The sequence below is a fragment of the Musca domestica genome, unplaced genomic scaffold (assembly GCF_030504385.1).
Source record: "Musca domestica strain aabys unplaced genomic scaffold, Musca_domestica.polishedcontigs.V.1.1 24, whole genome shotgun sequence".
Classification (NCBI taxonomy): domain Eukaryota; kingdom Metazoa; phylum Arthropoda; class Insecta; order Diptera; family Muscidae; genus Musca; species Musca domestica.
Genome location: NW_026712272.1, coordinates 2,410,521 through 2,424,993, shown reverse-complemented (window position 1 = coordinate 2,424,993; position 14,473 = coordinate 2,410,521). Strand labels below are relative to the sequence as shown.

At 34.6% G+C, this 14,473-nt stretch overlaps 1 protein-coding gene across 1 annotated transcript; it reads right to left on the bottom strand.

The window, feature by feature from the left end:
• Positions 1–1,478: 1,478 nt before the first annotated feature.
• LOC131802787 (putative serine protease K12H4.7) lies at positions 1,479–5,408 on the bottom strand. Its single transcript, XM_059123401.1, has 7 exons — positions 5,322–5,408; positions 5,082–5,263; positions 4,774–5,009; positions 2,411–2,645; positions 2,147–2,355; positions 1,695–2,048; positions 1,479–1,591 (listed from the first exon to the last, which is right to left on the bottom strand). Exons 1-7 carry the CDS (start codon positions 5,406–5,408, stop codon positions 1,479–1,481), a joined length of 1,416 nt encoding a protein of 471 aa, XP_058979384.1.
• Positions 5,409–14,473: the final 9,065 nt, after the last annotated feature.

Genomic DNA, 14,473 nt, shown 5'->3' with positions numbered 1-14,473 from the left:
TGCAAAATTAATTTGAAATCAGATAAAGATATATATGGGAGCTATATCCAAATCTGAACCGATCTCGTTAAAATTTGGCAAAGATATATCTGAGCTGTATTTGATATATTTCCCGGAATATCGTTGTTACGGAGTGCATATTACGGTTGTGGGTAGCAAATACAACAAATCGGATGAACAATATATATATATGGGAGCTATAGCTATAGCTGAACCGATCTTCACCAAATTTGACATACTAGCTTCTAGACTCAATTCGATCGCATGTGCCAAATTCCATCCCATTTGGGCAAATATTAGACGTCTGGTGTACAATAAAATGTAAATCGGACGAAGTTATATATGGGAGCTATATCCAAAACTGAACCGATCTCGATAAAATTTAGCAAAGGTATTTCTGAGCTGCATTTGATATATTTCCCCAAATATTGCTGTTACAGAGTGCATATTACGGCTGCGGAGGACAAAAATAACAAATCGGATGAACAATATATATATAGGAGCTATAGCTATAGCTGAACCGATTTCGATCAAATTTGGCATATTTATTTTCAGGCCTAATTTGGTTGTATGTGCAAAATTCCATACAAAGATATATATGGGAGCTATATCTAAATTTTGACCGATTATCTCCAATTTCAATAGGGTTCGTCCTTGAGCCAAACAAATGTTGTTTGGAAAATTTCATCTCAATCGGATAATAAATGCGACCTGCATTTTGTTCACAAGAATACATGGACAAACGGACGGACAGACGGACTGACATGCATAAATCAACTCAGAAAGTGATTCCATGGAGATTCTCAAAAGTAACTATTGGTCTATCTCGCTTCCTTCTCCATGTTATAAACAAATGCACGAAGACATAATACCCTTACCACTATGTGGTGTAGGGTATAAAAACCTACTGGCAATAGAAGACAACTTAAGGGTGCTCTATCTCCAGAAGATCTGTTTAAAGTGTCGATCACTGAAAGACCTCTTGAGATCCTCCAAGCTCTTGAAATGACTTCACAGATGTCCTTAATCTATAGGCGAATTTTTGAGAGTATTTGTCCATAGAAGAACCCATAGAGGACTAATATCTATAGAAGACAAATAAAGGTCTGGTATTTCCAGAAGATCTGTTAAAAATACCAATGTGTGGCCTCATAAAGACTTTATATCTGGAGAAGTCTTTATAAAGGTACTCTCTCTTTCTCTCTCTATGGAATACCCCGTATGGAAGCACCCCTAAAATTTTTCTATCCAAAGAATAACTCATAAGTCCTTCTCTAAAAGAGAACCAATTCTTATCAAGAACAATTGTTTCCTTCTATGTAGAATATACCCTTCTCTTTCCCGTATTTTTAACCATTTTTCCCACGTCGGATTATCATTTCGTGTTTATTATTTTTTAATTTCTTCTTCCTATAAAAATGAAGACCATTATTCTTTTCAAACCTTTCTGAAGCGCAAATAAAAATTTCCGTTTTCAATTAACTTTCTCTTAGAGCTTTATTTATAAATGCCGAAACTTTTAGCTTGGCCACATTCAACGCCACGGAATCCTCGAGGTTTATTGAACCCAAATCCTCAACGTGGCCATAACCTGCATGCATGCATTTTGGTAATAACAGCAACACCAAAAACAAGAAGGAACAACAAAAAATATTAATTAAAAATATACATAGAAAGTTATTCCACACACACACCTTCCAAGAGCAAGACATTGCGGCCATGTTGCATGCCCACCGCACGCCAAGGATCCAGACGGCCATGGGTGAAAATCACATTCTGTGAAATGTTTGTGAGACCACCAAAAATGTGGTTGGTTCTCCATTCGCGGGAATAGAGTTCTTGAAGTGTAAGGCCACCAGCACTTGGCATGTTCGGTGATAGTAGTGTTGCTGTTGTTATTCTACTTCGTTGAAATACATCCTGACATAAATTGCGGAAAAACTTTAAGGCAACTTGGCCACCAAATACATTGTGAGCTGCAACATCGTTGGATGTTGTTGTTGCAAACCAACCAAATTCATTGCAGGTTTGATAAAACCAACAGCGATCTAAAGCAAGTGGATGAGAGAGGGGTGGTGTAAATTTTGTTCACAAAACAAAAGTTTTAAATTAAAAATTGAATATTTAAGTCAAATGCATATCTTACTGCCATTAAAAATGTCATCATCTTCGGACGAAAACAGCGACTTCATGCCTTCATAGGAAAGATCTAGACACCATATCTGGCTATGGCCATGACTTTTCGTTTCGTCTTGAGAGTGGGGTAAAAATACATCTCTTATGTGCTGCACCAATGCATCCGTGGGTGTTGTATCCTTTTCCGTGAATTGTTGACAAAACTGGGTCACAAATTTACTGTGGAAGGAATTGTCCTTCGTTAGGTGTTGTAAGAAAAATTTGCCATATTTACCTTGACAACTGGGCCATGGCAGCGAAATAATTTCCTAAGCCATTAAAGAAAGCCGAAATATCCAATTCATTGTTAGTATCGAAATTGGAACACATTTGAAGATTGTAAAGCAGCTCTTTGGAGGCTGATGAGCTGAGAAGGATACGGTGAAGATCCTGGAATCCTTTTTCTAACTTTTCGGAACATTCGGTGCCGCCTTTGTGCTCAATGACATCCATTGTCAAGGTCATGAATTCTGAAAAAGGCAAAGAATGCAATTTTAAAAATATGCAGCTTCAGGGACGTTTGAAAAACTTATTTTTTATTGGTGTCCTGTTGAAAACCCTCTAATATCATTTTATCAAAGGATAAATTCTTCGAGGTCTAGCTTTGAAAAATCTTCCTCACAAAATTTTATTATCCTGTCACAATTTGAGAGATAGGGACCAATGATTTTTGAACCAATGATAAAAAAAATTGCCAATTAAGAAAGGTCAAAAGTCGGGCAAGGCCGACTCTTGTAACAAAAACAAGTATAAAAGCAGCTTAGTTCAGTCGGGCCAAACTTTTACCATCCTCCACCATTTTGAAGGAACTTGAAAAGTTTCGCTCAAAAAAATCGTTATCTATACGAAGACGTGGTCTTGCACATACAATTTTTTGTCATAGGCTGTAGTACCCATTACGAACTTTAAATATGAAATTTGATCAATATTGGGGGATACAGTTGTGTAGAGGCTTTCGGATATCGTGGACCTATATAGACAATTCTCTACCAGAAGGTAAAGTATTCAGAACGAACTCCCTGTGTGGATTTTCAGACAATTCCATTGAAAAATTTGGCTACAATAATCAAAATTCCGAATATTGGGGGGGACCGTTATATGGGGTATATACGATATCGTAGACCTATATGTGTCTCGAACCATCGCTCGCTACCTTGATACTGGTAGCGTAGACCGACGTCAAGGAAGTGGACGAAAGAAAATAGCAACATCAGCAGAAATGGTTCGAAAAGCGACTTGATCGAAACCCGTGTCGCAGTGGCCGAAAAATGTCTCGTGAGCTGAACATATCGCAATATTCCATATCGCAATATTCCAGAACTTACACCGCAACAGAAAGAAAATAGACTCAAGAGAGCTAAAGAGTTGCTTCGCTTGACCGAAAGTGGTGAACTGTCGAATTTGGCTTTCTCCGATGAGAAAAGATTCGTTGTCCAGCAGTTTGTAAAAAACAAAATGATCCTGTCTACTTGCCAAAGAGGTCTGAACCTTCAGTTGGCCACCAGAACTCAAGCGCCGGCCATGGTGATGGTGTGGGCCGCAATAAGAGCCGATGGTCGCCTTCGGCTCGTATTAATCGACCGTGCTGATTATTATCGCAAAAATATTCTGGAGGGTGTATTAAAGCCTTGGGCTTTATTTAGTCCTTGACCTTGGATATTCTAACAGGACTCAGCACCATCGCACTTAGCACGAGCCACCAAAGAATGGTTACAAAATGAGGTTCCTCGCTTCAAATCCAGCGCACAATGGCCACCAAAATCTCCGGATACCAATCCGTTGGACTATTGTGCCTAGAGTATTTTGGAAAACAAGGTTGGCACTATAAACTACCAAAGTGTCGATCACCTCAAGCAAGCGCTTCGCCAGAAATGGGCCAAAATACCGCAGAGCAACATTCGGGCAGCTTGTGACGATTTCATTGGCCGTTTTAAGGCCATAATTCGTTCCTAAGATGACCAATTCGAACAAACCTAAACTTATTTTAAAATTTGATGCTATTTCCGACATTTTTTTGCTTTCTTTCAATAAAATTTCAAAAAAAAAATTGTAAAAATTACGGTGTTTGAATTTTTTTCAGTTTTTTTATCTCACCATGTATTAGGAACTTCGAATGCGAAATTTCAAACAAATTGATGAATATTTTACCTAAAATCGTCGAAATACCTAATATAGGGAGTTATTGATATATACGAAGGGAAACCTGGACCTGAACAGACCATTTTCTGTCATAGACTGTAGTTCACATTTCGAACTCTAAATACGAAATTTGAAGCAACTCCGCTGAATAATGTCGCTAAAGTCCTCAAATTTAAAATATTTGGGAGTTACCGTAACATGGGCGAAACGGTACCAAATGTAGTACATTTTAGTACTTTTTCTACACTCATAGTGCGAATTTTCAAAAACCCTTTGATACATCCATCATACATTCCAGCAATGAGAGTTCTAGCTCCACTAGCTCGTTGAATACAATTGAGAACATTTTAGAACTTTTCGTACAGTTCTAGTACGAATTTCCAAAAACCCACCCAAAATTGTTTTCTGAGGGTTTATAAATCAGTCAAGTCAGTCAAATATATATGAATCCTAATTTACCATGGAAATCCATTTTTGCCAACAGAGGGGCACTGGAAGCCCAAGCCACATTCGCCTCATTCGGATAGAGTTTCATAAACCAGGCCGCCATGCTGCCCGAATAAGAGGCACCAAGCAATACTACCTTGGAACTGGCCAAATCTCTCAGAGACGATTTTTGATATTTTATAAAATATCTTAAATCCTCCAAAGATTGCCGAACACTTAAATACTCCAAAGCCTCCACAGCAGCTGAACTGAAAAATAAAATTTAACAAAAGCAATTAATTATATTTTCGTCTTTTAATTAATTTTAAATCCTCCCTTACTCCTTTGGCCAACTCTTGCCATAGAAACGATGTTCCGTATAAAACATAATGGCATTATGTTGTCTGGCCATGTCATAGAAATGACCTTCACTCAAGAGATTAGGATGTATTTCCCATTCGCCGCCCACCACAATGAACATGGGGCCTCCCGGTTCATAGAATTCACGGTTGACAAGGTAACGCTAAATTTCAAAATTTCGAAAACAATTTAATTTTCTAATACAAAAAGAGGTCAATTACCATCATCCATTGCTCCTCAATTCCGCTCTGATTGGTAGTCTCTCCTGTTTCCTCAAAAAAATGATCCAGTTTTTGAGTTAGCCACATTTCTTGCACCGCATCCGTGGCATAATGACTTCGATTATTTGGCCCGCCACCTCCCATCCACCAACGGCCATTTAACTGGATTTCGGAAATTTTCTCATACGGATTTATGCGCTCAACATTTACGGCAACCACTAACGTATTTCGCCAGATTAACAGCTGTAGTGCAACGAATAACAGCAACAGCTGCCGCGACTGCCGTTGCTGAAACTTTGCAAGCGTAATTAATGTGCGGCTCTTAATCATTTCCACCAAAGAGTACATAAATTATTTGCAATGTCTGGCACTTTTATGCAGAAATTATTATTAAGCGGAAATTAGTCGGTAAGTTTCGGAAATGCATGCGGGTGCTGAAACCCGTAGTTTATCGATTTTTTTTTGCTGTGCTATATTTATTGACATTCACATGTTTGCGGTAAAATTGTCAATGTTGGTTTGGCTGTAGAAAGTGAAATGTTTACATTCATTATTGGGGTGAAGTACCAAATAAAAATAAAGGTGAAAAGTGGGTCAAATCGATAGCAGAAAATGTAGAACGGGACAAAAACTGATAAAAAGTGGCCTTTCAAAGTGGATTGTTGAAGGGGTCTGAACGTGAAGTTTTTTGAGAAATTGTCGAGGGCATATAATCCTGGATTTTTTAAGGTCCCTAACCCTATTGAAAAAACATAATCGTGGATAAGCGTGGATTTTAGCCATAAGCGTGGATTTTTTAAAGAATATTTTTCAAGGACCATCTGAGCCATAAGTGTGGATTTTTAAAGAATATTTTTCAAGGACCATGTGAGCCATAAGCGTGGATTTTGTAAAGAATATTTTTCAAGGACCATCTGAGCCATAAGCGTGGATTTTTTAAAGTATATTTTTCAAGGAACATTCGGATTTTTTAAAGAATATGTTGCAAGGACCATCTGAACCATAAGCGTGGATTTCTTTAAAGAATATTTTTCAAGGACCATCTGAACCATAAGCGTGGATTTTTTAAAGAATATTTTTCAAGGACCATCTGAGCCATAAGCGTGGATTTTTTAAAGAATATTTTTCAAGGACCAACTGAATAATAAGCGTGGATTTTTTAAAAAATATTTTTCAAGGACCATCTGAATAATAAGCGTGGATTTTTTAAAAAATATTTTTCAAGGACCATCTGAATAATAAGCGTGGATTTTTTAAAAAATATTTTTCAAGGACCATCTGAATAATAAGCGTGGATTTTTTAAAAAATATTTTTCAAGGACCATCTGAATAATAAGCGTGGATTTTTTAAAAAATATTTTTCAAGGACCATCTGAATAATAAGCGTGGATTTTTTAAAAAATATTTTTCAAGGACCATCTGAATAATAAGCGTGGATTTTTTAAAAAATATTTTGCAAGGACCATCTGAACCATAAGCGTGGATTTTTTAAAGAGTATTTTGCAAGGACCCTATGAACCATAAGCGTGGATTTTTTAAAGAATATTTTTCAAGGACCATCTGAGCCATAAGCGTAGATTTTTTATAGAATATTTTTCAAGGACCATCTAAATCATAAGCGTGGATTTTTTTAAGTATATTTTTCAAGGACCATTTGGATTTTTTAAAGAATATTTTTCAAGGACCATCTGAGCCATAAGCGTAGATTTTTTATAGAATATTTTTCAAGGACCATCTGAATCATAAGCGTGGATTTTTTTAAGTATATTTTTCAAGGACCATTTGGATTTTTTAAAGAATATTTTGCAAGGACCCTCTGAACCATAAGCGTGTATTTTTTAAAGAATATTTTTCAAGGACCATCAGAACCATAAGCGTGGATTTTTTAAAGAATATTTTTCAAGGCCCATCTGAGCCATAAGCGTGGATTTTGTAAAGAATATTTTTCAAGGCCCATCTGAGCCATAAGCGTGGATTTTTTAAAGAATATTTTTCAAGGCCCATCTGAGCCATAAGCGTGGATTTTGTAAAGAATATTTTTCAAGGCCCATCTGAGCCATAAGCGTGGATTTTTTAAAGAATATTTTTCAAGGCCCATCTGAGCCATAAGCGTGGATTTTGTAAAGAATATTTTTCAAGGCCCATCTGAGCCATAAGCGTGGATTTTTTAAAGAATATTTTTCAAGGATCATTCGGATTTTTTAAAGAATATGTTGCAAGGACCATCTGAACCAAAAGCGTGGATTTTTTAAAGAATATTTTTCAAGGATCATTCGGATTTTTTAAAGAATATGTTGCAAGGACCATCTGAACCAAAAGCGTGGATTTTTTAAAGAATATTTTTCAAGGATCATTCGGATTTTTTAAAGAATATGTTGCAAGGACCATCTGAACCAAAAGCGTGGATTTTTTAAAGAATATTTTTCAAGGATCATTCGGATTTTTTAAAGAATATGTTGCAAGGACCATCTGAACCATTAGCGTGGATTTTTTTAAAGAATATTTTTCAAGGACCATAAGCGTGGATTTTTTAAAGAAAATTTTTCAAGGACCATCTGAGCCATAAGCGTGGATTTTTTAAAGAATATTTTTCAAGGACAATCTGAGCCATAAGCGTGGATTTTTTAAAGAAAAAATTTCAAGGACCATTTGAGCCATAAGCGTGGATTTTTAAAGAATATTTTTCAAGGACCATCTGAGCCATAAGCGTGGATTTTGTAAAGAATATTTTCAAGGCCCATCTGAGCCATAAGCGTGGATTTTTAAAGAGAATTTTTCAAGAACGTCTGATCCATAAGCGTGTTTATTTTAAAGAATATTTTTCAAGGACCATCTAAACTATAAGCGTGTTTTTTTAAAGAGTATTTTTCAAGGACCATCTATAAGCTTGGTTTTTTAAAGAATATTTTTTAAGGATCATTTGAAGGACCTTAAAGTGATTTTTAAGGAAGTGTTCAAGAGCTCTAAACGTGGTTTTTTAAGAATTGTCGAAGGAATATGATCTAGGTTTTTCTAACAATTTGGGAAGGAATATAATCTACCCTATAACCCATTCCCGTGCACTTTTTAAGAATGTGTAAAGGCTTTTAGCTTGGATTTAGGGGTTTTCTGGGTCTTTTAACTTGAATTTTTTAAGAATTTGTAGAATTTGTATAGGTCTCTAAACCTCAATTTTTAAGGGATATTTTAAAGGGCTTAAAACGTGGATTTTTACGAATTTTCAAGGGACTTTTGAACTAATATTTAAGAGTGAGTTAAAAAAATTACAAGGTTTTTTTTTTTTTTGATTATTTTTCAAGGCCACTAAATGAGAATATTTTAAAGAATAAGACATTCCTGTGAGCCGTAAACGTGGATTTTATTAAGACCATCCTGTAACCCATAGATTTAGATTTTTAAGTATTTGTAAAGGCTATCCTGTGGCCTATAAAAGCGTATTTTTTAAGAGTTTTCAAAGGCAATGTTTTAGCTTATTCACTTGAATTTTTTATAGGACATATAAACGTGGATTTTTGAAGACTATCCTTAGGTATTAGCCATTAAGCCTGGAACCTGGATAAATGTAATTTTCAACGTGATCCTTTGGTCAATAAATGTGGATTTTCTAAAGTATTTTGAAAGGCCTCTATAAGTGGATTTTTTAACTTTTTTTTAAAGCCTCTGGGCCAGAATTTTTAGCGGCATCAACACTAGGATGCATCCATCTTGTAACCCATTAACTTGGATTTTGTAAGGAATTTTTAAAGGGCACACTGTTCCCCCCAAACATTGGATTTTTTAAAGGCTATATTTTGGTCTATCTTGCTTCTAGACGTAAACTTCTTCTATAATTTTTAATTATAGCACCTAATCATTAATTAAGAAAAGGGTCTTCTATAAACTATATTGCAGTTTTTTAAGATTTTTATAGGCCATCCTATGGATTTTTTCATACAATTTTTAAAGGCCATCCTTTGATCCATATTGCCTCTAGACGAAAGAATTTTGAAATATCCATACCTAGTCCTAAAATACAGACCAAAGGAAGGTCTTTAAAAAATCATCGTTTAGTGGCCATAGGATATCCTTTCAAAGTAGTAGTCTATAGGATGCTCTTTAAAAATTATATAAAAATTTACGTTTAAGGGCTCTGGGATCACCTTTAAAAATTGCCAAAAAAAAAATCACTGTTACCCCAAAAATTGGAATTTTTAAAGGCAATCCTTTGACATATCTTGCCTCTAGACGTGGTCTTTTTAAAGAATTTTTGAAGGTCCCCAACAAGCCCCTAATCATTGATTTTTCAAAAATTTTCAAAGGCCATCCTGTCGACAATAACGCGGTTTTCATAAGATTTTTAAGGGCCAATCTATAGCCACAAAACTTGGATTTTTTAAGAGTTTTTTAGGGTCATCATATGGCCTCTTAGTGATCATATGGTCAAAGGCGATCCAATTGTTTTTTTTTTTAATTTGTAAGAATATCCGGATGCCTCTATAGGTTGGTTTTATAAGATTTTTTCCAATGACCACCTGGACTTTTTTTAATGATTTTTTCTACCCTCCACCAGAGCTTTGTAGGGTATGTTATATATGATATACGTTTGCAACCCCTCGAAATATTCGTAGGAGCCCCCAAAAAGGACATATATTCTTGATCAGAATAAAATTAATTATAATAAAGGCGATTTAGCTATGTCCGTGTGTCTATCCGTCTGTATGTCCTTTGAAATCGCGATAAAGTCTACACTATTTAATCCAGAGCTTTGAAATATGAATCAAATGTTTATATTATTTGCAGACTACAGAAGACGGGCTCTATTGTTTAGGTATAGTCACCATATAACGGTACCTCCCGATTTTCGGTATTTTGAAGGTTTCAGCCACAATTACAATGAAACTTGACTATTGGAGTTCTCAGTAGGCCTGTTCTCTCCGTGCAAAAAATATTCGCTACAGCTCCACTAATTGATATAGACCCCATTTAATGCTACCTCCCGATTTTCGGTATTTTGAAGAGTTCTGTCACAATTTCCCAACCAAATCAGCTGGGGTTCTTGAAAGGTTTGTTCTCATCTTACAAAAGATGTTCGATTCTGGTCCATTACATAAAAAAACATATTGTGGAGAGTATAAAATGTTCGGCCAAAAGTTTGTTTTCAAACAGAATTGAATTGAGTTGAGCGTCCCTAGAATGACCTCCTGAAACTCTCAAAGCACTTTAAAAGGTATCATAAAAGTCCTCCAACCCTAAAATTTTAAAGATTTAAAAATATTAAAGGCTATTTTTCATTATCAATAGAAAATAATAAAAAGGCCATATAACTCTAGAATATACTCAAATGTCTTTAAAAGACCTTAAAAATATTCTCCATCAATTTTTAAGGGTCTTTATACATAGAAGAATACCTAAGAGAATATTAGAAGACTACATAAATTTCGGGTATCTCTAGAAGACCTGTAAAAACAACGATTTTTAGAAGGCCTTATAAATAGTTTGTATTTAAAGAAGTCTTCAGGACTCTGTTTATGAAAGACTGCATAAGAAAACACTCTCAAAAGCTTTCAATCCAGAAAGTAACTCATAAAAGTCACCCATGTAAATACGTCATCTATGTAAATACGTCACCTATGTAAATAAGTCCTATTCAAGGTACTCTATGTAAACAAGACCTGTTCTGCGTAAAGCGAACCTCTTGAAGATTTTCTATTTATATTAACCAATACCTTTTTATGTAAAAATGGTCTCTATACTTTGATTTGAAGAAGACCACTTGAAGATTTTCTGTATATAGAATACTCATTAAAATATTTCAGGTATAAAATACCTCTGAAGGTTTTCCCTGGGTAAAGGATCTCTTAAATATATGCTTAATATAGTGACCTTTTAAAAAACTTTTATTTACAAAACCATATCTCCATATCAATTAATTGCTATTAAAATGATTGAAATATGTCACATGTTTGTCAAATTAATAGACCAATATTTATTTAAATTCGTGTATTTTAATTTTCAGCCTAAAGTGTTTCTTTAAAAAAATTCACGAAACACTCACACTTTTTTGACGTTACCAGTGATTTTTTTATTTATTGTTAGCATTAAAAAGTACATAACAAATTCAATTAAAAAGTAGCTTTTTTATTCATATGTTATTTAAATATTAATCACACATGGTTTTTTATTGGATAATCAATTAACATGAAATTGTTTGCCATTATGGCAAAATGATCAACAAAATATCAAACAATAAACACGACAAACTAGGTGGGCGATTTAACAGCTGATGATGTAGAGGATGAGATCAATGCCACAAAAAGATATTTAAAAATGGCTAAAAAAATTCCGCTCCAAAATGTGGTCTTTAAAAATTAATAAAATACACTTCAACTAATCGCGCTTTTAGGATGTTAGAATTCTTTGAAAAATCCATTATTTTCGGCAAAATATTCTTTAAAAAATCTACACATATGGCTCAGATGGTCCTTGAAAAATTCATTATTTTCGGCAGAATATTCTTTAAAAAATCTACGCTTATGGCTCACATGATCCTTGAAAAGGCTCAGCTAGTTCTTGAAAATATACTTTTGTGGTTCAGATGGTCCTTGAAAAATGTTCTTAAAAAATATACTTTTGTGGTTCAGATGGTCCTTGAAAAATATTCTTAAAAAATATACGTTTGTGGTTCAGATGGTCCTTGAAAAATATTCTTTTAAAAAATCTACGCTTATGGCACAGATGGTCCTTGAAAAATATTCTTTTTGTCCTTGAAAAATATATTTTTAAAAATCCACGCTAATGGCTCAGATGGTCCTTGAAAAATACTCCCTAAAAAATCCACGCATATGACTCAGATGGTCCTTGAAAAATATACTTTAAAAAATCCTCGCTTATGGCTCATATGATCATTGAAAATATTCTTTAAAAAATCCACGCTTATGGCTCAGATGGTCCTTGAAAATATTCTTTAAAAAATCCACGCTTATGGCTCAGATGGTCCTTGAAAAATATTCTTTAAAAAATCCACGCTTATGGCTCAGATGGTCCTTGAAAAATATTCTTTAAAAAATCCACGCTTATGGCTCATATGATCATTGAAAATTTTCTTTAAAAAATCCACGCTCATGGCTCAGATGGTCCTTGAAAAAATATTCTTTAAAAAATCCACGCTTATGGCTCAGATGGTCCTTGAAAAAATATTCTTTAAAAAATCCACGCTTATGGCTCAGATGGTCTTTGAAAATTTTTCTTAAAAAAATCCAAGTTTGTGGCTCAGATGGTCCTTGAAAAATATTCTTTAAAAAATCCACGCTTACGGCTCAGATGGCCCTTAGAAAAATATTCTTTAAAAAATCCACGCTTATGCCTCAGATGGCCCTTAGAAAAATATTCTTTAAAAAATCCACACTTATGGCTTAGATGGTCATTGAAAAATATTCATTAAAAATTTCACGCTTACGGCTCAGATGGCCCTTGGAAAAATATCCTTTAAAAAATCCACGCTTATGGTTCAGATGGTCCTTGAAAAATACTCTTTAAAAAATCCACGCTTATGGCTCAGATGGTCCTTGGAAAATATTCTTTAAAAAATCCACGCTTATGTCTCAGATGGTCCTTGGAAAATACTCTTTAAAAAATCCACGCTTATGGCTCAGATGGTCCTTGAAAAATATTCTATTGAAAAGTCCACGCTAATGGCTCAGATGTTCATTGGAAAATATTCTTTAAAAAATCCACGCTTATGGCTCAGATGGTTCTTAAGAAAATATTCTTTTAAAAAATCCACGCTTATGACTCAGATGGTCCTTGAAAAAATATTCTTTAAAGAATCCACGCTTATGGCTCAGATGGTCCTTGAAAAAATATTCTTTAAAAAATCCACGCTTATGACTCAGATGGTCCTTCAAAAAATATTATTTAAAAAATCCACGCTTATGACTCAGATGGTCCTTGAAAAAATATTCTTTAAAAAATCCACGCTTATGGCTCAGATGGTCCTTGAAAAAATATTCTTTAAAAAATCCACGCTTATGGCTCAGATGGTCTTTGAAAATTTTTCTTAAAAAAATCCAAGTTTGTGGCTCAGATGGTCCTTGAAAAATATTCTTTAAAAAATCCACGCTTACGGCTCAGATGGCCCTTAGAAAAATATTCTTTAAAAAATCCACGCTTATGCCTCAGATGGCCCTTAGAAAAATATTCTTTAAAAAATCCACACTTATGGCTTAGATGGTCATTGAAAAATATTCATTAAAAATTTCACGCTTACGGCTCAGATGGCCCTTGGAAAAATATCCTTTAAAAAATCCACGCTTATGGTTCAGATGGTCCTTGAAAAATACTCTTTAAAAAATCCACACTTATGGCTCAGATGGTCCTTGGAAAATATTCTTTAAAAAATCCACGCTTATGTCTTAGATGGTCCTTGGAAAATATTCTTTAAAAAAATCCACGCTTATGGCTCAGATGGTCCTTGAAAAATATTCTATTGAAAAGTCCACGCTAATGGCTCAGATGTTCATTGGAAAATATTCTTTAAAAAATCCACGCTTATGGCTCAGATGGTTCTTAAGAAAATATTCTTTTAAAAAATCCACGCTTATGTCTCAGGATGTATTTGAAAAATATTCTTTAAAAAATCCACGCTTATGGCTCAGAAGGTCCTTGAGAAAATATTCTTTAAAAAATCCACGCTTATGACTCAGATGGTCCTTGAAAAATATTCTTTAAATATTTTTTGCAATGGTTTAACAAAATGTTTCGTATAAAAATCGCCGATTACGTGTGTTTTATTTTTGTCTGAACTATGAAATGGCAACCCTACCCAAATATAATAAATCTCCTCAATTACCCAGAAGCTCGTTGAGCAATTGAGAGAATTCTATGTTTTCCTTTCAATGATTTCACTCAATTAAATATATCTCACCTACTCTCTCATACAGTTACAATGCTCTCACTAAATTTAACTTTTCTCCCCATTTCTCCCATTTCCTTAAACCACACATCTGCAATAGATAATACACATGCAAACCAACCCCTCTCCACCCACTTGAGGAGGGCAATTTCGAAACAAAAAAAGCTTTTACTCGACGCCAATGTTAACTTTTGTTCGAATTGTCTTGCAGAGAGGACTACTTCCACTATATTACTACCACCATTATATCTTTATAATGCTA